Source organism: Aulonocara sp. 'chitande type north' Nkhata Bay, linkage group LG10 (assembly GCF_057382095.1).
Source record: "Aulonocara sp. 'chitande type north' Nkhata Bay isolate Kocher_YH1m ecotype deep benthic linkage group LG10, A_spYH_male_GT1.1, whole genome shotgun sequence".
Classification (NCBI taxonomy): Eukaryota; Metazoa; Chordata; class Actinopteri; order Cichliformes; family Cichlidae; genus Aulonocara; species Aulonocara sp. 'chitande type north' Nkhata Bay.
The window spans coordinates 9,769,855-9,795,659 of NC_141353.1; the positions used below are offsets into that span (position 1 = coordinate 9,769,855).

Genomic DNA, 25,805 nt, shown 5'->3' on the forward strand with positions numbered 1-25,805 from the left:
CTTCGATGGTCCACCAAGTGCAGCCTGAACAAACCACCATCACAAAGTTAAAAGATGAGCTGGCAGATCAGATATTTCAGTTGTCAGATATTTCAACCAGAACAGCGTTTGAGGGGAAAGCCAAGCGGGCACTCTGGTTTATCTTTTGAGACAGTTGTTGCCTTTTATTGGATCTGATGGCAGAGAGCCGACGGCAAAGGGCCGCAGGTTTGAATCCAACCCGGACAGCTGCATTCACCTTCTGTGGTAAACGGTGATCTGCTCACACCATGAGCTAACCTGGCACTCAGCAGAGACATGGTTAACCTGGCACTCAAACTGGTCTGAGTTGAGAAAGTACTGAATAAAACTTTTTACAATGTTATTGCTTAATCACTAAGCTTCTAGAAAAGGTTGTGGCTAAGCAACTTGCGATAAGTTTCAGTCCAGCTTTCACAGAGCTCACTCCACAGAAACAGCTCTTCTTTGGGTCTGTAGTGACATTTTGATGAGTAATGATGCAGGAAAATGCTTGGTCCTCCTTATGTTGGACCTCACATCAGCTTTTGACACTGTTGACCATCACATCCTCTTCAAAAGGCTTAAACATTGAGTTGGTGTATCGGGTACTGCCTTGGAGTGGTTCTCCTCATATCTACATCACCGATCTTTTTCTGTGGTGGTCTCTGGTTTTAGGTCATCCTCTACCTCCCTTACTTATGGTGTCCCTCAGGGTTCGGTTTTGGGGCCTTTATTGTTCTTAATATATCTTCTCCCCCTCCAGCACATAATGGGCTCTTTTGAGGACATGTCTTATCACTGTTATGCTGATGATATTCAGTTGTACGTTTCTTTTAAGCCCCAGGATTTATCTAATCTTCAGCTTCTAAATGATTGCTTAGATTCCATCAAATGTTGGATGGCTGCAAATTTCCTCCAATTCACTGAGGGGAAAACTGAAGTCCTCATATGCGCTCCGGACAGATTTTTATCCCAGATAGTGAAAGCCCTTGGTCCTCTCTCAGTGTATGTTAAATCCTCTATCAGGAATTTAGGTGTCACTTTTGACTCGACTCTCACATTGGATGGGCATGTGAAATCTCTGGTTTGTTTTTATCTTGTTTTTATCATTTAAGAAATGTGGCTAAGTTAAGCCCTATTTTATCTCGCTCTGAACTGGAGATAGCTATACATGCATTTATTTCCTCATGCTTGGATTATTGTAACTCTTTGTTTATGTGTCTAAGCAAAGGTTCTCTGGATCGTCTGCAAGTTGTGCAAAACGCTGCAGCTAGGCTCCTGACAAAATCCTCCAAGTATTCACATGTGACACCGTTGCTATTTCAGCTACACTGGCTTCCTGTTGAATTTAGAGTACATTTTAAGATCCTGGTCTTGACATTTAGAGCCTTGTATGGACTGGCACCAGCCTACATCTCTGATCTGCTACAGCCCGATGTCCCCAGCAGGTCCCTGAGGTCATCTGATCAGGGCTTACTTGCTATAAAAAATACTAAGATGAGAACTAAGGGTGACAGAGCTTTTGTCACTGTGGCCCCGAGACTGTGGACTCTCCCCCCCAACATTAAGAACTGTGGCCTCAGTCGTTGTTTTTTAAAAAAAACAACTCAAAACTCACCTGTTTTTGGTTAAATTTCTGCCTGTTTTATACTGTCTGTTTTACCTTTTTATTATTTGTTATCTTATGTGCAGCACTTTGTGATTCTGTCTAGAAAGGTGCTACATAAATAAAATTTTATTTATTTTATTGTAGTTATTACTACTTTTATGTTCACAGCTCTGAATGAATCTTCAGATGCTTTTGGTGACTTTTTTTACTGATCACGTTAAAAAAAAAAAAAAAAAAAAAAAAGAAGAAGACTGCTGTTTGCCCACTCACAGGCTTTTTCTGCTTATAATGCAATGCCAGGTGAGTAGTTACCGTGGAAGCTTGTGTGAAATGCACTTTAATGTCTCTCCCTATTTTGCCGTCGCCAGAGGTTGTAAAAATACAAACATTCTGTACTAAATAAAGTTCTGCAGCCTTCTATCCGCCAGACTGCCTGAGAACCAGAGTGACGAGCAGCACAAGGCACATACTAGATTAAAGTAAAGCGCTATACAAATACAGACCATTTACCATTACTCTCTGACTCCTCATGTCTGAGTGGAAGGCTGAGGCAAAGCAGCAGGCATTGAACAGAAAAGTGATGTTAGTGTGACACAACTACATCATAAATGTAGTGTTAGATGCTAAACGTTAAGATACTTTCAATTAAATTGATAAAATGGCGCCGTGTTACAGATGTGAGAAACGGTTTGGAACAAAAACGAGAAAAACAGGACGAGCTGTTTGAAGAGTTCTGCTCTTACACTGCCTGCATACAACAGCTGGAGCTTCAGCCTTGTTATTTTTTTGCACAAGAAGACCTTTAAAACATGTTTAAGTGTACACTTTCCAATGGTAAGAAATCTGACAACAAGTTGCAATCAGACAAAATCAGAACATTTAATCAGAAAAAAAACGCAGTATAGAAAAGACGGGGTTTGATTTTCAGGCAGAAGTAGATGCTTTCATATGGATGTATTACAGCTGCGCGAGAATTTGAATTGAATGTAAGATTTTAATGATTTATATGCTTCTGAGTAGCTTGATCTATATTATTCTAGTGATAATATCTATGAGATTTATTTTTAAATCTTCAAAATCATAATAACTATAGAACCAAACATTTTCAGCCATAATACATAAAGTACCATAACAATGAAATATTTGAACTGCATAAAATGTCAGCCATTACATACTTTGATAAAGTTTCATATAATGGCTGGTCCTCTCCATGCTCTCAGCTACTCTCAGGTAATAGTACAAATATACAAATATTCAGCATAAAACCATTAATCACTTTTTTTTTTCAGAGATGGATTATTATTTTTATTCTTAAGTTCATTTGACTTTTTATTCCAATGGATACGTTCCCAGCACCAGGTGGTGTAGTCACGGGAATTCCTGAGCTTCCAGGACTGATGATGATTATGAATATTCTGCTCAAATCAGAATAAAAACAGAAAAAAACTCATTTGCAAGAAACACAGAAAGAAAGAATAACTGACATCATATAATCAGAAATGTCCTCTACATTAAATGATAGATTTAAGGAATCATATTAAAAATATTCAGTTTAAAAAAACAACTTTAGTAAAAATAGATGAATCATGTGGCTGCAGCCCAGCCTGAACAGTGGACGCCATCTTTACTTCTATTTGACGGATTTAATTTTGATGATCTGGTTTCCTTTGATTTCTACATCTGCTGAGAACGGCATTTTATTCAGCAACCTGTCCTCAAAGCCGCCCCCCAGGCTGACACCCAACGCTCCTGCCAGCAGGGATGAAGCCACCACAAACGGCTGCACCTCGTTGTTATGGCTGAGCTCCGCCTCCAACTCAGTCTGCGTCCCGCTGGCTCTTATGATCCCGATAATCTCGATGGTGACGCTCTGGACTGCAGCACTCTGAACCTGCACACAAACATCAGGACAGGCTGAGAATCTCATAAACAGCTAAAAAGCTAAACAGGTCGACAGGTAGCCCGACATTTAGAACCACAGAGAGCTCACGAGGCATCGATGACTGGTTCAGAAGAACCCCACACTGCCATTAAGACCAGGACCAGATTCTTTCTGAGTGCTGCTTTTAAGTAAATGACAGAGAAATATGACTGGCTGCCTTCAGTGAGTCTCTAATCCTGCGCTCTGCTGAGAAGGTGATTGGCTGCAGACTCCCATCTTTGCAGGACCTGTACACCTCCAGGACATTGCGGCGTGCAGCTCGGATCTCAGCTGACCCTTCTCACCCTGGACACAGTCTGTTTGACCTGCTCCCCTCAGGCAGGAGGCTCCGGTCCATTCGCACCAGAACCTCTCGCCATAAGAACAGTTTCTTCCCCTCTGCTGTTGGACACATGAACAATAACCATATGACTGTTCCCGCCACTAACACATGACCCTACGCTGTGTCACTGCATCATTCCATGTTTGGCACTGATCACCACCTGCACTCATGCACATATCTTTCCACGTAGCACTTTTAATTCTTATCCCTACTTTTATTTGTACATATCTATTTAAGTGCTATTTATGACACTATGTTTGCACTGAAGCACCGCAGCAATTTTCTAATGTTGTAAACCTGCTCAACATTTGGCAATAAAACCCTTTCTGATTCTGATTCTGATTCTGCTGATGACCTGCTGGTTAGTGGAAAATAAACTCTCAGAATAAGAGTGTGGGGGGGTTAAACAGAGTTGTACAGAGCTGAGAGAGTCATCAAAGATACCCATGTTACTGCAGTCTGTGTGTCACACGCTGCCTGGATTAAAACCAGCAGCTACCTTTAAAATTTTGGTGGAATCTGTTGAGTTCAGCGATACTGAATCCTGGAAGAGACTGGTCTTTACGTTGGTCACCTTGGCAACGTCTCCACATGATACTCCGCTGAGATGCTTGATGTCTTCACCCCACAAGGTGATCCTGATTGAACCGGTGTTGTCTTCAAGTTTAAAATCTTGCTTGTCTTTCTTTCCTCGTCTGTTCTTCACTTTGGTGTTTTCAACGGAGCCGATCTGCACAAAGCAACAACATGTGAACAACTCAGGATACAGAGACTCAAATCCCATAATCGGTGATCACAGACTGAATCTGAAAGATGGACTTTAACTGTTTGGTTTTTGTGTTGTTTGTTTGTTAGAGATGGAAGTGAACATATTTAGATGAAAGGTTGAAGCTTTAACTAATCAGTTAACAGCAGCTGAACTTATCGTTGGAAAAGTGACTGTACAGAGGTCCTGCTGTGAAGGTGAGTCGATCTTTCAGAAGATCCACACAGCTCATCAGCCCGCTGTAGTTTAAGCTGAGCTGGAGATATCGACAGGTCTTCTCTTCACTCAGTTCAAGTTTAAAAGGAATTTAAAGCTCATCATATTTCAACAATCCGAACTTCTGGACCACAGTCAGGCTTTCTTTTGTTTGCTGGCTCAATAAAGCCAGAAAAACCAGTCTGTGATAACAGGTATCACAACTGTTAACTCTGCCTCTCTGCCTCGAGCGCCGTGCATACTTAGGTAAACACACGTGATTAATACCTCATGTGACTCTTCTGCACAAAATGGATCAAGAACCACCTACTTCCTCCCCTCACCCCCAGCCGGTTACAATAGATGGCCGCCCCTCCCTGAGTCACAGAGGTTTCTTCCTGTTAAAGGGGAGTTTTTACTGTCACACTGAGCAGGTGTTTACTTTGAGGAGGTCACCTGATTGTTGAGGTTTTCTCTGTAGTATTGTAGCGTCTTTGCCTTACAATAAACTGTTGCCACAAATCAGACAAAAGTAATGCTTCAGAAAATCATCATTCAGGTGATTTGATCATCACAATCACACAGAAGAGTAAAAGAGGCACATATGTATTAATATATTTATATCACCACTCAGTGCTCCTGTTTATAATGTGACAGCTGCACAGTAGACCTCCAAGACTTGAAACTACACACAGTTTAAAGTCAAATGAGACTTGGGAATCTCTTCAGGCTGTTACCAGATCAGACTGGGAGGAATTTTCTTGTTTAAACAGGAATTTTAGGTAATAAATATAAAACTGTAACTGGTCAGTTTCTAAGTGTTCCATCAGCAGTGAACAAAATAAAACATTTATACATTTAATGCATCACCATGTGAATATGAATACATGCAATCTGCTGCCGTAACTTCATCACACATTAAACATACTGCAAAGAAAACACGGAGCTTCCAGTTACTGTAAACCGACACTCTGAACATCAGCTGCTCCAGACCAGGTGATGTGTTCAGCATAATTTAGCGATAGTGCTTCATCCCGGTAAAAATACAAACACTGTTGTGACACTGAAAACTCAGACTTCAGGCTCAGCTGACCTCACTAACACATTAATCTGGCTTCATAGCACACCCCTCTGAGCTTGTGAGGAAATGGCCGCCCAAATGTTCTGCAGAATATCTGTTCACACTTACCTCTGTTACTTTTCCTTCAACACTCACTGATGTCTTCTCCGCTGATCTCTTGGCCTGTTCGATGGAGAAAACTGGAGCCTGGAAATCAATGAGCATCCGAGCTTCCATCTCCAGATTCTCAGGAACATCAATCTGTGGTGTCTTCGATACTTTGCTTAATTTGGTGACTTTAATGTCATTTCCCTCCATGATGACCTCTCTGAACAGGTAGCAGCTCTTCTCCTGGATGTCTTGGTAGCGCTCTCTTCCATACACCATCACTTTAATACTGGCTGTTTCATCGGCCACCCCCAGGTTAAAGAAAAACTTTTTCTCCTTGTTTTTGGTTTGATATGTACGCAGACCAGATTTCTGCACGATTTTGCCACCAATTGCTTTGTTTCCAGGGTTACCACTGGCCTTTAGTTCGCCAATGGATATTCTCTGAACACAGATGGAGAGACAAAAGTAATAGCCCTGATAGTGGCCTAGCAGGTTTTGACCAAAATATTACTCTATTACTGATCTTTATATTTGTTCACACATTAACAGCTCTGTTGTCCCATCAAACAGAATTCATTCTAACATTAGTCAGCTAAAAGTCACTACACTATTACCTGGTTGTTACCTTTGTAAATACATGGATGTTGCATGGTTTTATTTCCACCACTGCCTTGCTATGACAGAGAGCCCCACTAAAAGTTGTAATGTTTAAACAGGATTCAGGTAACACTGAACAGGAAGTGCACCAAAATAAAGGAGTTTATTTTTCATTCCTGATCTAGTGATCAGGTCTAAGGAAAAATATTTCCTGTTGTTTTACTTAAAGGAAATTAAGAGAAATCCGCTCACCCATGACTGGCTTTTCCTGTCCTGGAAAAGAAACTGTGTGTAAATGCTCAGTTTGTCATGATGGAAGTGTGGAAAAACTTAACGTTTATGGATGTGTGGTTGTTTGCTGGAGGTGCTTTGATAAATGATGTGAAATATTTCATTAACCTAACTGACATATTTAATAACTGCTACCTTTTGAGGCAATCTCCCCGGTTCGTCTATAAAGAACAAATAAAACGGTGAGTTTTCATACTGTTCTCTTGTTACTGGAGGAAGTGTTAACATGTTTCACAGAGCTGACCTTTCGCTGTCAACTTCCCATCATTTTTGCCTTCAGCCTCTTGCTCTACATCGAAAGAATCACTTGCAGCACTGCTCTTACCTGTAACACACACATCTCATCATAACCCCACCTTCAAACAGGTAAATATCAAGCACAGTTCAGCCGTTATTTGCAAGTCTACCATCCCAGCAAGATGCAGTTCAGCAGGTTGTGTCTAACACTAAAGCAGACCCAGTGTCACGCTTTTAGTATGTTCACTCACCAGCTTCAGATTTCATATCCTCTGCCTTTGAATCAGTTTCACTAAGTTTCCTCTTCGTTCCTAAAAGAAATGTTTCAGAGTTCAACACAGATTATTAGATTATCATTATTATTATTACTATAAATCTGACTGGTTTACATGATGTGCAATTTTTTATTTATTTTGGAATAAAATGCATTGTTCCACAGATGGTCACAGACAGTCACCACTATCAAAGTAGCTTTAGGAGTATAACTGATCTTTGTCTGTGTGGGGTCTCAGTCATCCAGGTGATGCACCTGAGCTGAAAGCAGCTGCTCTTCTATTTTAGAAGCTTGAAGATGTTTCTGAAGTCCACCTGGAATCCATCCTGACATCCCTCCCAGGTGATTCATGTGGCTCATGGGATGCTAACATCTAACATGATTACAGGGAGTATCCATAACTCTATGGACCACCTGCAAGGTGACAGCAGCAGCAAACCCCACCAGGGTTTGATGCTGCATTTCAGATACCTCAAGACTCGGATGTCAGGACTCGGGAGTAGGGATGGGTATCGTTTAGGTTTTAACCAGTACCAAACCGGTACTTTTGAAATGGTGCCGGTGCTTAAACGGTGCTCAAACGGTGCTTAAAGAATGAAGAACACAAAATTGGTCCAAAAACCTCTCATGTTTAGCTGTTTTTTTGTAAAAAGATAACAATGTTAGCCTTTTCTGCAGCTATGGGGCATATATGGCATCACTCTTGGCTGGAAGCAGTGCTTGAACAATGGAAAAAACACAAACTTTGTCCAAAAACCTCTCATGTTTAACTGTTTTCCACTTTTTCTTTGGTCATTTTAGCCTTTTTGGCCAGGGTGAAGGGAGTATCTGCCATCAAACAAGAAGACAGCCGCATGTAGCTATGATGATGTTTGCTAGTTCACCTTACATGCATTAATGTAATAACGTGGTTAGCCTACTCAACGTAAATTACACACGAACAACATTAAGCTACTCACGCAGAGAAGAACGGCTGCTGCTGCATCATCATCCTCATCATTTCTGCTACACTGGCAGGGCTAGGGGCCAGGACTCTCCTCTTCGTGTTTTTGGGGGATGTTGCTAACTCCGGGTCTGATGACAGGCACCACACCCGCAGTAGATGTGCTCGGTGTGAGGTCTGGCAGCAAGCTATCAAATACGGCGCATTTCTCGGCTTTTAAAAAAACGCTATGCGTCGCCAGGTGTTTCATCAGATTCGAGGTGTTACCTCCTTTGACAGTATCACAGTATCAGCTTAAAGCACTTGTTGCTGCTGAGTTTGCATCTTTTGCTGTGAAGTACAGCCAGACTTTGACTGCTTTGCCTTGGGCATTTTTAATCTGTAGCTCTGCTCTAAAAGAACATACGTACCTGGGCTCGCCTACTACGCTTGCAAAGGTAAAATGATTGGCTGGTATGCAAAGTGTGTGACATCTCAGGAAAAAAAAACACCGAAATGTGCGCTGCTTTTCGGTCTGGTTACTACCGTTTATGTCAGAACCGGTGCCATCATGGCACCAGATACCGGTACCCATCCCTACTCGGGAGTCGTGTCAGTTCCGAGTTAGTGCGTTCTCATTTTAAAACAATGTTGGCTAACGTTAGCACATTAAACTGGAAAAGCACCTTGTTTTCTGTGATCACTTGCATTAATCATGAAACTCACAGACCTTCTGCAGGAGCCTGATATTAACCAGACCTCATCCCACATAGCAAGCAGGTCTGGCCCGGATCTGGTATCAAGCCGGCACTGCTGGCTGACTTCTGGCATGATAAGACATATGTCATCCAGATATGGGCCAGGCCTGGCATAGATGGCACTGTTTATGTGATGGCATGCCACATCTGGCTCGATTGTGGTTTGGTTTATGTGGCCCAGGCTCATAGAAAACAGGCCTGGCCGGGATCCGGCATCAAGCTGGCACTTCTGACTGACTGGTGTCATGGCAGGGTGTATGTCAACCAGATGTGGGCCAGGTCTGGCAACGAGGCCACTGTTTATGTTCCTATTTTAGTTAGAACACTCAAATGCCATGTTGCAATACTATACTGCTATGGTAGCCAACGTTTCAAATGCAGTTTTGACAAGTTTGTGAGTGTACGCTTTATCCAAAACCTAGTGAGGGTTTGCTCATCTTTGGCACTGGATGGCTGTAGCTCAGGCGGTAGAGCAGGTCACCTATTGATTGGAAGGTTAGTGGTTCGATCCCTGGCTCCTCCAGTCTGCATGTTGTGTGTATGAATGTAGTTAGGCAGCACTCAGTTAAGAGGAAGTGTGTGGCATGTTGTATAGGGCACTTTGAGTAATCTAGGAGAGTAGAAAAGTGCTATATAAGAATCTGTTCATTCACTGTCTGAACAGTTTTGTCATGTTACTTTTGCACTATTATGTACATGTTGTTATTACATGGCTTTATTAAGGTACACATTAAGCTGACATCTGGGGCCAGAGCTGAAATTTTTCTGGGCCAGAACAGGGCCAGCAGTGTGTCTGCAACTGGCCCGTGGCTGCTCACAACTTACACATGGCCCACATACCGCAAAGAATGACGGCCCTTTGGTGGCCCAGACCAGGTTTGCCAGAGGTAATCCACACATGGGCCAGCAAAGGACCAACAGTGTGTCTGCAACTGGCCTTGTGCTGGCCCATGTGTGGGCCACCTTTGGCAAACCAGATCTGGGCCACTAAAGGGCCGTCATTCTTTGCGGTATGTGGGCCATGTGTAAGCACATTGTGTGGACCAGAGCTGGACCATGCCAATTTTGCTATGTGGGATGGTGTGAACTCACCTTTTTTCTCAGCTTCTGCTTTGCTCTTCAGTTGGTCCACAAAGGGGCGCAGCAGGTCCTGGACTCCAGGGTCTTTCCTTATCTTATTCATTGCGTTCTTGATTCTCTGGATAGACTCGTTCACTCCATATTGCTTAATGATTTTTTGGGGCATCTCTCTTTTTAATTTCTTCGTCTTCTTCTGTTTTGGGATTTTCGAAACAAACTCCCACATCTTATCGTACTCTTTGTCATCCAGCTTTGCAAGGATTTCAGTCAGAGCTGTTTCCCACTGTTTCTCTGAAATCGCTGCCATCTGCGACACAAAAGCAGAAACACATTTCTTTTTACGTCAGTGCATTTATCTGAAAGCTACTACTACAGTTTATTTTAGTTTTTACCGTTTTCTCCTTTAAACTTTATTTCAATAATTGTTAATGTAACGCAAAAGTTCACAAAAATGAGAATGAAATGAAATCAGTGTGTAATGTCACAGCAGGCCCGTCTTTTATAAAGGGGTGGGCAATTAATTTTCAAAAGGGGACACAGGAGAAACTGGAACAGTTGTGGAAGCTGACTCAGTAAACTGAACTCTGCTCAATATGAATATTTTGTCTTTGTAAGCTGCTGCTGGTCTGAGTATCTACGGTAAGCTGTTTTCTGATAGGGGTGTTTTTTGGTGGCTGAAGTGGGTCAAACTGCATCTAAATTTATTCTCACGTGAGCCAGTAAGCAATTAGGACGTACAAGCTCGGGTCTGTTTTATACGGTCTGTGGTAGTGATATAAGCTGAAGTACCAGCTTTTCTGGTACTTTTCTGTTTTCTTTTTATTAATGTAGGGTCTCTATTTGGTGCTATAATATATTTAATACCGTATAACCTGAGATTAATTAATGAAGGAGTGAATCATCTGCTTAGAAAAAGTTCATGCCTTTATTGCTAAAAAAGTAAGCTCCAGCTAAAGGAAAATAAGATGAGCTCCTGATGCTGTCCTGCAAAGTATTACAGAAATTATTGCTGTGACTACGCCACACGTGTAAATGTGTGCATTGCTTTTAGAAATATATACTCACAGTACTGTGCAAAGGTCAGAGCCACCCCTCATTTCTGTATATTTTGCTTCCAAGCAGCCAGACCTTCTTGTAATTTTTTGAAGTGCTCTTGAGCAATAGTTCTCCAGCTTTCTGAAAGCCTTTAAATTTTTCTTTAGACACTGGCTCTTTGAAACAATATGTTCTGTTTATGAAGCCACTTCTCTCTGACTTATGAATGACTGAAGTATAAAAAGGCTCCTAAGTCAAGGGAGAAGGTTGAGTTAGGAGCAGGGGAAGTTTGGATGTTCGCTCAGTTATTATTCATATAATTTTAAATAATTTTAAATAATTTTTTAATTCCATCCATCCATTCGCATCTGCTTATCCTTTTCAGGGTCGCGGGGGGCGCTGGAGCCTATCCCAGCTGTCATAGGGCGAGAGGCAGGGTACACCCAATTTTTAAATTAACCCAGAAAATGTGACTGAAATGGCCACATTATCTCTTGATGTTCTCCAGATGTTGGCAGAGGTTCAGAGAGCAGTCAGACTCAGCGTTAGGTGGACTCTGCCTTCGAGACACTCCCGGGAATGTTTTTAATGTTCTTACTCCTGAGAACATTCACACTGAGCGTGTTCAGTTCATTTCACTTCAAACTTTCTTTAGCTGAGAAGTCGAGCCGAGGCATCCAGGTGATGAACGTACGTCAAATTCAACTTCCATTTTTATCTTTTGTAACTGTTTTCAACAGGGGGAGTAACAGGAATGACTCATCAGCTGTTGTGATCCAGCTGTCAGGAATGTCTTAAAGACATAAAGACCTGGATGGCCTCTAATTCTCTGCTTCTAAATTCAGATCAAACTGAGGTTATTTTACGCGGCCCTGAAAATCATAGAAATATGGTATCTAAGATAAGACTTTGAGATAAGACTTTATTGATCCCAACGCAAAAATGTCTCCATCGTGGGATCAATAAAGTCTTATCTTAACCAGATTCTTACTCTGGATGGCATGGGATAGCTCAGTAGGTAGAGTGGTGGCCCCATGATCGGAAGGTCGGGGGTTTGATTCCCCTGAACAGCTACCCTGAGGTACCCCTGAGCAAGGTACCGTCCCTACACACTGCTCCCCGGGCGCCCAATGGCTGCCCACTGCTTCACTGAGTGAATGGGTTAAATGCAGAGAGGAATTTTCCCCACGGGGACCAATAAAGTACACTTTCATTACCTTGATCTCCAGTAACACTGTGAGGAACCTTGGAGTCATTTTTGACCAGGACATGTCCTTCAACGCCAGAGCATTCTCTTTCCCAACGCGCAACATACCGACGATTTGTCAGGTCCCGAGGCGTCCCTCAGGAACGCGAAAGGTAACCTTCAACATCCCTATGATACCCACCAGGTTGTGGATGGAATCCAATAGACTGATGCTCCCGGCGGTAATACACGTTCCAGCTGTGTATTCCAGCCCTAACCATAACCTTAATCATGTTAGATAGTGTTTTCCAAAGCGATTAAAGTGAAATAAACATACATGTGTAGATTCATTCCAAACGGTTCTCATGTTTCCTCATTTTTCTGAACGCGTAACATAGGGACATGTTGGGTGGCCGAAAGTGTAACATACAGACGATTTGTCACCTAGCGTAAAATGTTACGCTTTGGGAGTGAGAATGTGTTGTCAATGCACATATTAAACAAATATGTAAGACTGCTTTCTTCCATTTGTGCAACATCTCTAAAGTTAGAAATATCCTGTCTCAGAGTGACGCTGAAAAACTAGTTCATGCATTTATTACTTCCAGGCTGGACGACTGTAATTCATTATTATCAGGATGTCTTAAAAACTCCCTGAAAAGCCTTCAGCTGATCCAAAATGCTGCAGCAAGAGTCCTGACAGGGACTAGAAAGAGAGAGCAGATTTCTCCTGTTTTGGCTTCCTGTTAAATCCAGAATTCAAAATCCTGCTCCTCACATACAAGGTCTTAAATAATCAGGCCCCATCTTATCTTAATGACCTTGTAGTACCATATCACCCTATTAGAGCACTTCGCTCTCGCTCTGCAGGCCTACTTGTTGTTCCTAGAGTATTTAAAAGTAGAATGGGAGGCAGAGCCTTCAGTTTTCAGGCCCCTCTTCTGTGGAACCAGCTTCCAGTTTGGATTCAGGAGACAGACACTATCTCTACTTTCAAGATTAGGCTTCAAACTTTCCTTTTTGCTAAAGCATATAGTTAGGGCTGGACCAGGTGACCCTGAATCCTCCCTTAGTTATGCTGCAGTAGACATAGGCTGCCGGGGGATTCCCATGATGCATTGGGTTTTTCCTTTCCAGTCACCTTTCTCACTCACTATGTATTAACAGACCTCTCTGCACTGAATCATATCTGTTATTAACCTCTGTCTCTCTTCCACAGCATGTCTTTATCCTGTCTTCCTTCTCTCACCCCAACCAATCACAGCAGATGGCCCCGCCCCTCCCTGAGCCTGGTTCTGCTGGAGGTTTCTTCCTGTTAAAAGGGAGTTTTTCCTTCCCACTGTCACCAAAGTGCTGCTCATAGGGGGTCATATGATTGTTGGGTTTTTCTCTGTATCTATTATTGTACGATTTACCTTACAATATAAAGTACCTTGAGGCGACTTTTGTGATTTGGCGCTATATAAATAAAACTGAATTGAATTGAATCCCATTCTACAGCATATTCATCAAAGGTGGGTCATAGTGGAAGGAACCACATGCCTTCAAAGCTGCATCAGAAATATTGGATTCCTGGTGCTGGTGCTTTGATTAGAAGCATTATGTTGAGATGTGTGATCTGCAGAAGGCTTCATGGAGCTGCAAGCCAGCAGCAGATGGCTGACTTGCTCGATAGCAGAGTGACCCCTGAGAAACCCCCATTTAGCTTTGTTGGAGTGGACTATTTTGGTCTATTTGAAGTGAAGCGTGAGATAAGTCTTGTGAAGTGCTATGGAGTTATTTTTTCTTGTTTGGCGATAAGAGCAGTACATATTGAGGTCGCCTCAACTCTTGACACTGATTCTTTCATTAACGACTTACAACGTTTCATTGCAAGACTAGGTCAGGTTCAATTCCTGTGCTCCGACAATGGGACCAACTTTGTTGGTGCAGAGTGCAAACTGAGACGAGAGTGGAATCAGGAAAAGATCTCTGATGTGCCATCTTGAAGGGAGTGACATTGATCTTTAATCCTCCAACTGGATCACACCATGGCAGAGCATGGGAACGGTTAATTTGTTCCATCAGAAAGGTCCTTAATTCCACCCTGTAGACACAGCATTTAACAAAGAAGGACTCCAAACTGCTCTTTGTGAAGTCAAGTCAATCCTCAACAGTAGACCCAATACACTGGAATCGACCGATCCAAATGATTTGGAAGCTTTAACACCAAACCACCTCCTTCTTCTCAAGTCCAACGCATGTTTACCACCTGGTCTGTTCCAGTTCCAAAAGTGATCTCTATGCATGAAAACGATGCAGACAGTTCCAATATACATCTGATCTGTTTTGTAAAAAATGGATCAAAGAACACTTGCTATAACTTCAACAGTGCCAGAAATGGGGGAGGATTAAACACAACTTTGTTCCTGGAGATGTGGTCCTCATGTTGGATGACTCTGCACCTCGTGGTTCCTGGATCATTGGGAGAGTCAAAGGAGCTGCGCTAGACCAAAAAGGGCTTGTAAGCCAGGTCTGGTTAAGACCCCAATCAGCCATGTATGCATACCCATCACAAAGATATCCCTTCTTCAGGAGACCTCCGACCCATGACGACGACACCTTTAACACAACTTAACATGACTTATTTTGATTTGACTTTAACACTATGAGATGTACAGCATAGACTGACTATATATTTAGGCTAAGTGCTGGTAACCTCTGGATGACTGGCTGACCATGTGCAGACAGAAAAAGAAAAGAAAAGAGAAAATGACTTTAATGGACTCTTTGAGTGTGTTATGCTGTCTCACTGGGTGTCTGTGATGTGATGTAGGGTAGTTATGGTGTCAGATGTGTAATTATTACTAGGGATGGACCTATCCAACATACGATATCAGTATCCATCCGATCCTGACCTAAATTACTGGATCGGCTATCGGGGAGAAATAAAAAATGTAACCCGGTCCCTTAACCTCCTAGGACCCGAACTCTTCCACAGCAGTATTTTTAATTTCTCTTTGATATTTGGACATATTGGGGCCCGATGAATGTAAAAACAAAGAATTACCAGATTTTTTTTTTTTACCTTATTTTTGTTTTTAAGAAAAATAAGAGCCATATGAGGATATTCGTTTAAAATTTTGATAGAACAGTAGCAGGATAATGTCCTCGTAAGTGGATATCAGGCCCTTGTAGAGCAAAATTGAGTATTTTGGTCTAAATAACCCAAAATGTGATGTCCACATATGTGGATGCCAGGTCCTAGGAGGTTAAATATCACAAAAGCACCTCACAAAACTTGTGACATGACGTAACCCAGGTAGTGACCTTAGCACACTGGAGCAGTTTGCGTCATGTGATAGAGCGGCTGTTGTGTACGAGACCTGTCGGCGGTCTGGAGTTACTTCACACTGAAAGCAACTGGAGCTTCGCTACGTGCTGCCAAACTGGCATTTCATCTCCGAGAAAGCTATACCAGAGAAATAAAGCATGTGTGTAAGTTCATCTCTGAATGTTTGTAAAGCATTCTCACGTTAAGCTTAACAGCCGATTTCTGGAGCTCGGACGTCTGTGCGTTGCCATGGCTAAGTCTGATCGTACGATGGATAGACTCAAGTTTTACTTTGAAAAAACTGTGCTGCAGGCTAAACAGTTCCATTGTTCGAACCCCCCCATGAAAAACACTTTTTTTCATACTTGTGTTAAGTTCTGTATAGAAATTACACAAAATTCAGTCTCAGCTTAAATGTGATAGAAACAGCTCACACTGACATCTTGATAACAGATGAGTGTCATGAAGCTCATGGCGGCGCGTGCACACGCAGCGGCTTCTCTCTCTCTTACTTGAATATTGTATATTGCATAGCTTTTTTTTGTTATACGTAAAATTGTATTGTATTTATTTAAATTTATTTAAATTTTTACTTTTTAATTATTTTATTTGCATTTTTCTAATCACTAGGGTTTGAGAGTAACGCAATTTCTATTCTGTGTATGTCCTGTACATGTGGCAGAATTGACAAATAAAGTTGACTTGACTTGACTTGACTTGACTGTGTTTGCATTTGCACTGCTTTACACTCTGCATGTTTATTTATATTCAGCTTTAAGTATAAAAGGGTCCATTCTACAACCTGTTTTTTTTTAGTTGTTGAATATAAACTTTTTTTTTTTTGCTGATACTGCACTTCCTTTTTTCAGAACCAAAGAGTTTTCAAAATCTGCATAAAATTGCGTTTTAAATTAGTTTTTGAATATTAGTTTAAATATTTCGATTTAAAGTTCTGCTAAAAGTTTAAATAAAAAGATCAGTATTGCTGAACTGCGAAATATTTTGGGCGCAGTGTATGTTTTTGCATACAAGTGTATTAGAATAACTTTAGTGTTTTGTTTTTTTAAATTTTTGTATGAACTTATTCATTCAACCTGCTCACACAGACATGTAGAGCCAAATACTGTCAATAAGGCCTCTGCAATGTTCTGAAGACAGTTAAACCTGTCAAGTAGTGACGTCCAGCAGGTGAACATGCAGCTCCATGAGCACGCACAGCTGTGGATTCCAGCTGCTTCGATGTTGCATTAACTGGCATTAACTCAGCCAGTTAATGCGAGACAAATCCAGCTGCTCATTAAAGCTTTCTGGTTTGATCAGAAAATAAAACATTGGTCTAAACACCTGAAAGTCCCAAAGATGCATTGCGTCTGAAGCCTATGAACGTATCCGTGTATCTCCGTGGTGCTGATGCTGAGCGGACAGCTCCTGAAGCTTTTGAAGTGTCGGAATGTGGAAAGCTAACAACGTCCCTCTTACTAGTACCAAGTTATTTTTAGCCAATTACAAGTTGAATCTGGTACTTGGGTTTGTTAGTTAAGGTACCGTCATTAAGAAGAGGCACAACTAATGTGTCTATGCGAGCTGATTTGCGATGTGCAACGCTGGCGCGGCCATTTATGTTTTGATGCACCTTCTCAGATTAATTCACTGCGTGTCGTGCCCAGGGCTGGACTGGGACAAAAAAACAGCCCGGGCTTGACTAAAGACCGGCCCCCCAGGTATTAAAGCCATAAAGCCTTTGAATGAAAACAAACCCTGTCGTGACAGTGATGTACAGTCTTGTTGGTACAGTGGGGCAAAAAAGTATTTAGTCAGCCACCGATTGTGCAAGTTCCCCCACTTAAAATGATGACAGAGGTCAGTAATTTGCACCAGAGGTACACTTCAACTGTGAGAGACAGAATGTGAAAAAAAAATCCATGAATCCACATGGTAGGATTTGTAAAGAATTTATTGGTAAATCAGGGTGGAAAATAAGTATTTGGTCACCTCAAACAAGGAAAATCTCTGGCTCTCACAGACCTGTAACGTCTCCTGTAAGAAGCTTTTCTGTCCCCCACTCGTTACCTGTATGAATGGCACCTGTTTGAACTCATCATCTGTATAAAAGACACCTGTCCACAGCCTCAAACAGTCAGACTCCAAACTCCGCCATGGCCAAGACCAAAGAGCTTTCGAAGGACACCAGGAAAAGTATTGTAGACCTGCACCAGACTGGGAAGAGTGAATCTACAATAGGCAAGCAGCTTGGTGTGAAAAAATCAACTGTGGGAGCAATCATCAGAAAATGGAAGACATACAAGACCACTGATAATCTCCCTCGATCTGGGGCTCCACGCAAGATCTCATCCCGTGGGGTCAAAATGATCATGAGAACGGTGAGCAAAGATCCCAGAACCACACGGGGGGACCTGGTGAATGACCTGCAGAGAGCTGGGACCAAAGTAACAAAGGTCACCATCAGTAACACACTACAACGGCAGGGAATCAAATCCCGCAGTGCCAGACGTGTTCCGCTGCTGAAGCCAGTGCATGTCCAGGCCCGTCTGAAGTTTGCCAGAGAGCACATGGATGATACAGCAGAGGATTGGGAGAATGTCATGTGGTCAGATGAAACCAAAGTAGAACTTTTTGGTATAAACTCAACTCGTCGTGTTTGGAGGAAGAAGAATACTGAGTTGCATCCCAAGAACACCATACCTACTGTGAAGCATGGGGGTGGAAACATCATGCTATGGGGCTGTTTTTCTGCCAAGGGGACAGGACGACTGATCCGTGTTAAGGACAGAATGAATGGGGCCATGTATCGTGAGATTTTGAGCCAAAACCTCCTTCCATCAGTGAGAACTTTGAAGATGAAACGAGGCTGGGTCTTCCAACATGACAATGATCCAAAACACACCGCCCGGGCAACAAAGGAGTGGCTCCGTAAGAAGCATTTGAAAGTCCTGGAGTGGCCTAGCCAGTCTCCAGACCTCAACCCCATAGAAAATCTGTGGCGGGAGTTGAAAGTCCGTGTTGCTCAGCGACAGCCCCAAAACATCACTGCTCTCGAGAAGATCTGCATGGAGGAATGGGCCAAAATACCAGCTACTGTGTGTGCAAACCTGGTAAAGACCTATAGTAAACGTTTGACCTCTGTTATTGCCAACAAAGGTTATGTTACAAAGTATTGAGTTGTATTTTTGTTATTGACCAAATACTTATTTTCCACCCTGATTTACGAATAAATTCTTTACAAATCCTACCATGTGAATTCATGGATTTTTTTTTTTCACATTCTGTCTCTCACAGTTGAAGTGTACCTCTGGTGCAAATTACTGACCTCTGTCATCATTTTAGGTGGGGGAACTTGCACAATCGGTGGCTGACTAAATACTTTTTTGCCCCACTGTATATGTATGATTTCTATACATTTTACATCAGATAAAAACTTTGGTTGTAAGATTCAGATAATTAGACATTTAAAATGAGAATAAGAAAGAAAAGTATTTCTTTGTGCCCCCCTTTCCCTGTTAATGCCCTACCTGCCCCCCTGGCAACACTTTGCTAGACCCGCCCCTGCACAGTTACCAGCTGTCAGCTGCTTAGAAAAGGATCCTGGTGTTATTTGTCTCTCAGAAACAGTTCATAACTTCAACTCATTCATGTCACCTAAAAGGTAAACCTGTTTCTCCATCACCTGTTCAGCTCTGATGATCCAGTAACAGCCCGTTCTCACTCCCGAGGCGTAACATGCCGACGTTTTGTCACGTCCCGCAGTGTTCCTGAGGAATGCGAAAGGAGACCTTCGGCGTTCTTATGGTATGCAAAGGGTTATGGCTGAAATCCAGTGCAATGACACTCCCGCGGTAATAGATGTTCCAGCCCTGTATTCTAGACCAAACCATAACCTTATTCCTGACCTTAACCAGGACTTTAATGACGTTAAATAGCGTGTTTGTAAGCGATTTGAAGAAAAAGAGCGAACATGTGTAGATTGAGTCCAGACGGTTCTCATATTTGCTCATTTTTCCGAGGTCGTCATTTAGGAAGGTGGTGGGCAGCCGAAAACGTAATATGTTGACGATTTGTCATAACTTCTTAACTGAAGTTCAGTTCACCTGACACTCGGACCGGCGGCCGCCTGGGGTCTCTGCTCCTCCTGCCTCCCCTTCCTCTCATCCACCTACTGGCCTCCACCACTTGTTAATTTTACTGAATCTGTGGAAGCTCCGCGATGCCACCACCAAACAACTGAGTTATTTTTACACACCGACCAGCATCTGGCCAATCCACCACCTTTCCGTGTTTATACCGTTACAAAAAACGTGCCTAGGGTTGCCGACCCCTGCTCTAATGTTAGAGATTCTGCAACTGGCTTTGGGCTGTGCAGGGCTCTCTCTTCCGGAAGATGATTGAATAAAAAATAGGCTATATAAATGTTTTGACCATTCTGAGTCGGGTTTTCTCTGTTCTATCATGGGGATAAAAGAATCGGGTTTAATAATTGTAAAATAGACTATATCGCATTCATATTGGTATCAGCACATATCCAAATTTATGATATCAGTATCGGACATAAAAAAAAAGTGGTATCGCGCCATCTCTAAGACTACGTTCACACAGCAGGTCTTGATGCTCAATTCCGATTTTTTGACCAAATCCGATTGTTTTGTCTGCTTGTTCATGCTACAAATAAAATGCGACAGCAAACGCGCTCTAGTGTGAACGCTCAAAGCGGCCCGCATGCGCAAAAGAAGACGTCACACACAGCGCGCTCTGTTTAGACCCAGAGCAACAGTGTTGTTTGACTGATGGCCCTTAATATAAAGACTTCAAGTTTCCCAATTTTTGCTTTAAGGTATTTTGTTATTTACCAAGGGCGTAGATTTGGCATGGACGGAAGGGACGTGTCCCCACCAATATCCAGCGATTATTGAATTGTCCCCACCAATAATTTGATCTCTTCGAGTAAAGAAAAACAAACCCGATAGAAAGAAAAAAACGATCTGTCAGCGTCTCGTTCACCCAGCGGTGCAGAAAGAGTTAAATTACGTCCTCTACTGGAGTCCTACATCATGTGACAAATATGGCCAATGTGATTGGCTGAGCCTTTCAGGGAGCTCTGTTTAGTTTTAGCAGCGGCAAACCTGCGCTGCGAGGAGGAGAGGAGGACGGCAGCAAAGAGGAAGAAGCTGGATGAAAGAAAGTATTTTTCAAATAAACCTGTAAGTCTCTTAAAGTCAAGATCACTCATAAAATGTGTCCGTCATAATAACGTTACAGGCTATGACCTGTATCATCTAAAACTGTATGTAACCATGAATAAGGTGTTTTGGAAACTAACTGCACAGCAGGCAGCACTATTAGTTCTCTCAGTGTCAGAGCAGCGTTTCTAATTTTGATTGGAACTGTCAGAGAAAACGGAGCCTCGAGCAGCCAGGATATTAGTTTACAGAGGCTGTTAGAATTATATGTCTAACGTTAAAATGTTGGTGACACAATAATTTCATCCTAATGGCACTGACGTATTCATAGGGTTCATTTTTGAGACAATATATCATGAGGTAGTCATGATTTTGCAAATATCCACCTTGTAGTGCAGGTTGCACAAATTGTTTTAAAAATGCACTCAGCCTACAAACATTACTGATGAGTCAGGATCTGCACAAAGTGACAGAAACACTGAAGCAGCTGCACATTTTATTCTTATTGTCATGTATGTCCTGTTTGTCAGGTGAAAGAGGCAGCTCTGCCATGTTGGAGCTCAGAGGTGAAGAGGCGAGCGCACAGGTGACTGTAGATTAACTGGTATTTATTATCATGACAATTGTCAGGCTGCTGATGTAAACTGATTCATTAGTGTATGTTTGACAAAGAATCTGAATTGACACGTCTCACTTTTTATCTGGCACAAATCAATGTGTTATTTTATCAGGTGGCAATATGTCCTAGTGCAGTCAGAGGGGAGGAGCCAGGGCCAAAGGTGAGGCACATCAAGCACATAGTAATAATTTTAATCTGAGGATAAAACGCAGGTACTGAGGCTGAAAGAAGCTTCAGTGCTCTCAGAAGACTAAAAACATGGCTAAGGTCAACAATGACCCAAATGAGATTAAACAATGCTGCTGTGTGTCCACCAGGAGACACTGGACAGTATAGATGGAAAACCAATATGCCAGCAGTTTATCTCAGCTAACGAGAGGAGCAGGCCTGTGTTTGGCTGCTTCACACAGTGGACATTGAGTTGCTGTGTGGGACACCAATAGTCCATGTCTGTTGCTGTAACAGTAGTTCATGTATAGAATAAAAAATCCCAGCTCACTGACTTGATCGGAGCAACAGTGCCTAAACTGTTGCATAATGTTGCTGAGAGATCTTCGACTCTGTGTTAATCTTAGACGAGTAGTTTTATGGACAAAACCCAGCAGGTCATTCAGTGTTCCCTTAGTGCTAATGTATAACAGATGTTGGTGTACTATAACTGAACTAATGTTGTTAAGTCCTTCAAGTCATATTCTTTTATTGTCATGACTGTATTTGAAGCTATTTTTATTTTTGTATGATACCTGATTTATATGGAATATGGCTGAAGTAAACTAAAGCCTGAAATACTTAGTCAGTCATTTGTTTAATAGTAATTTAACATCATATAATTCACATATAAAACTATGAACTGTAATTTCAAATGGTTTAAAAGCAGGTAGAATAGCACATGTAGGCAAGTAGGCTATATTTCTCCTTTTGTTATCAAGAAGCAAAGACAAAAAGGGGGAAAAAAGAAACAGGGCAGGATTCGATGGTTGAATCATCCGTCCCCACCAACGCCAAAATCAAAACGCCCTTGTTATTTACATAATAATGTAAATAACCTAATAATGATCCTTATTGCTGTTTTAGAGGAGCGGTGCTTCAAAGGATAGCTGCAGATTATACAGTACAAATAAAATGTTCAAGTTTCTCCAACGTTGTCTTCCCAACAGTTTCACTGACATCTACACGGGATGGTCAGGAAGCGTTCGCGATGTCTTCTCCGGCGCTGATAGTCGGCGTCTGTCTTGTGTCAGTGACATAAAAGACGGATTTAATGCAACGTGACCATCAAACAGCAGTCGCTTTCTGAAACATCAGATATGTATCGATTCAGTACCACATATGAAAGTGACCCAGAGCGGATTTGAAAATATCGGATTTGTGCCGTTCACACTGTCACACCATGATGGGATATGTGTCGCAGAGGGTCAAAAAAGTCGGATTTGATGCGCTTTCGCCTGCAGTGTGAACGCAGCCTAAGTATTACTGTAATTAGTGGAACATGCGGCTAAACATGTCACCCCTGGTCTGATTGGGGAGGGAACCAGAGAAAACTACAAAGCTGCACACCGATTCAATATTGATTTTAGTGACCTCCGATTGGCGTAACCGGGTGTCATTACTGCCGACGTGAATTATGATCTTACTGAATTTACGTTTACTCTTAGTCAGCAGTTTTAAATTTCCTTCAATGTCGCCTGCTCTGGCCCCTGGAAGACAATTGACTATGGTTGCTAGGGCTGGGTATCGTCACTGATTTCTAGAATCAATTCAATTCCGATTCACAAGGTCCCAAATCGATTCGATCCACGATTCGATTTAATTCGATTCGATTCGATTTAAATCTGGGAAATTTTGACAGTCAGAAATATAATTCAGATCAGAACATTTACATATTTTTGTATCTATAAAAAGGAAGCTGACACTCGCAAGACTTTATCCAAGCTGTGAGCATCACAGCAGAGGCCTTTGTGTCAAAGTAGCTGAAGATAAAACACAGAAAAACATGAAGGTGATTTTCCTGGCCTGGGATTTTATAAAAATATTCTGCAGTACATCAAAAACGAAAGAAAACCATTAATTAATCAACATTACCTCTGACGTTACAGCGGTTTTATTACAGACACAGCATTTTGCATTTTGAATAATATTAAAAAGTTTAAATTTGTTCAGTATTGAACAGCAGAAATGAGGTTTTCTTTTCGGAAGAATGTAAAAGGGAAAAAAACAGCGGCCGACAGCCTGTAAACAACAGTAGACTTGTGCGTAACAAGCAAGCGAATAATGAAGAAAGCGAAACTGTTCGAGAGAGAGAGGGGGGAGAGAGGGGGGGGAGAGAGAGAGAGAGAGAGCTGCGCATCGCAATGGAAGCAAAACAGTAAAAGAGTGAATTCATGACGATGTTTATGTGAAGCGTTCGGATCTTCTTCTGCTGCTGGTTCGGTCAATATTGTTTGGAGAGAGATCAAACTAACATCAGCGCATAAAGGGCGTGAACACAAAGCGCGGACCCGGATCAGCGAGCTGTCGGCTTTCAGCCCCGACTGTGAGAAAGGCGACATCTAACTGATTCTGATCCGCGGGTCGCGCTGTGTGTTTAAGTCTATGTGCAGAATCCCTGTACCTGCTCTCATTTACTGTTTGGTGGTTCTTGAAATTTTGTGAGATGGCATTTCGGACAAAATAAATTTATATTAAAAAATCGATTCAGGATTTTAATGAATCGATTTTACGTTATCCGAGCCAGAATCGATTTTAATCGATGAATCGATTATAAAAACCCACCCCTAATGGTTGCCGGCTCTAGCTTCACATGTCTGAGAACAGAATCACCAATAACCAGAGTTGGACCCCCGGCGGGTGTGTCGCCGAGTGGGGAAAAACGGTTAGACACATGAACAGTGTGAGTAAATACTGTGAATATAACTAGCAGGTGAATCAACAGAGAGTGTGCTTTGGATAAAACACTTTAAAGATTACAATATGAAATAAGTTATCTATAGGTTTCTAATTAAATTGGCTATGCAGATAAGATCCACAAAAACACCACAGTGTTGTAGGAACAGGAAGTGATACTCGCAGAGAGAGCATTTGTTGCTGTAAGATTCATTTTCTCAATAATGCTCACCTTTCCTTGTTTTCTTCTGAAGTGTGTGTGTTTCAGGTATTGTCAACAGCAGGGAGAGATATTCAACTTTTGAGTCCCAGCACGTCCCAGAGTTATACCAACAAATGGCAGATACCGCCTTAAAAATGGTTCTACAGCCAACTTGCGACCAGACTCGTCTGTGAGACAGTTGCGCATGCGCATGGTCTTCTGGGCAGTGTAACACAAATGACTCATCAGCTGTTGTGATTGCAGCTGTCAGTGTTGCAAGTGTAATAAATCGTTTATATAGAGAGCTTGCTTTTAATACCAGGTGTGTGTCTGAAAGGAGGGCATGAGGTGGCACAAGCCTCCCCAAGTATGAAATAATAGGTCTCCTCCCCCATGAGCAACGATCCAGTCACTAGTTCTTGTCCACAGAGCAGAGCCCCACTTCCTGCTTCCTCATTTCATAATTTGCACATCGTGGATTACTCTCTGCCATGCCTCTCCTCATGTTAGCCCCTCCCACCGGCGATGTGAGCAGAGGACATGAAGAAATGATAAGACAGTCGAGGCATTTAACCAAATGGCACACTCATTACTGATGCCAGTTTGACACAAACAGATGTTTTCTGCTGTGTATCAGTGCTCGTTACAGTTTACATTTAAATGCTTTTAATTAAATTCAGAGCACAGTGTTAAGGACATCAGACCTCTATACTCAAACACAGACACACTGAAGGAATGAAAGTTTGTGGAGACTCATAATACATCTAACCAAGTCACCTCCCATGTGCAAGGTAACTTTAAGGGACTCCTTTTTATTGTTGTGCCCACCTGAAAGTTGTGTAAGGGGTGGATCAATCCAAATATTGGTAATATCGATATGTTGTTGTTGGTATTGGATCAATACTAGCATGGCTGATTGCTAACTTGCTTGTTTCTCTCTGAGTTCAGTACGTTTCTCCCATTTCATCACCTGAAGCTGAATGAAAAGACGAGGATATTCAGGTCTAGGAACAAGGAGGAGCAGATACATATAGAGAGAAGGCGGACCGAGCTAATGAGCTGCATCAGTTTTTCAGGTTCAGTACTGGACCCCCTGTTGCCTCTCCTCACACAACAGCAATCTTAACACAGCCATCAAACAATCCACCACTCCACCTGCTGGTGCGAAAATGAAGCATCACACTTAATATCAGGTGATTTTAATCATGTCT

At 42.1% G+C, this 25,805-nt stretch overlaps 1 protein-coding gene across 4 annotated transcripts; it reads right to left on the reverse strand.

The window, feature by feature from the left end:
* Positions 1 to 2,463: 2,463 nt before the first annotated feature.
* On the reverse strand, positions 2,464 to 24,804 carry LOC147320245 (uncharacterized). Of its 4 annotated transcripts, XM_086308030.1 has the most exons (11): positions 24,625 to 24,803; positions 19,384 to 19,468; positions 10,177 to 10,471; positions 9,566 to 9,694; positions 7,382 to 7,441; positions 7,138 to 7,218; positions 7,029 to 7,054; positions 6,855 to 6,875; positions 6,024 to 6,446; positions 4,373 to 4,603; positions 2,464 to 3,500 (listed from the first exon to the last, which is right to left on the reverse strand). In XM_086308030.1, exons 3-11 carry the CDS (start codon positions 10,469 to 10,471, stop codon positions 3,240 to 3,242), a joined length of 1,527 nt encoding a protein of 508 aa, XP_086164156.1. In that variant the 5' UTR covers positions 19,384 to 19,468; positions 24,625 to 24,803; the 3' UTR covers positions 2,464 to 3,239. The 4 variants fall into 4 exon arrangements, with proteins under 4 accessions (XP_086164156.1, XP_086164157.1, XP_086164155.1 ...); XM_086308031.1 differs by lacking the exon at positions 19,384 to 19,468 and having other exon boundaries at positions 4,448 to 4,603; positions 24,625 to 24,804; XM_086308029.1 differs by lacking the exon at positions 19,384 to 19,468.
* Between the last annotated feature and the right edge of the window lie 1,001 nt (positions 24,805 to 25,805).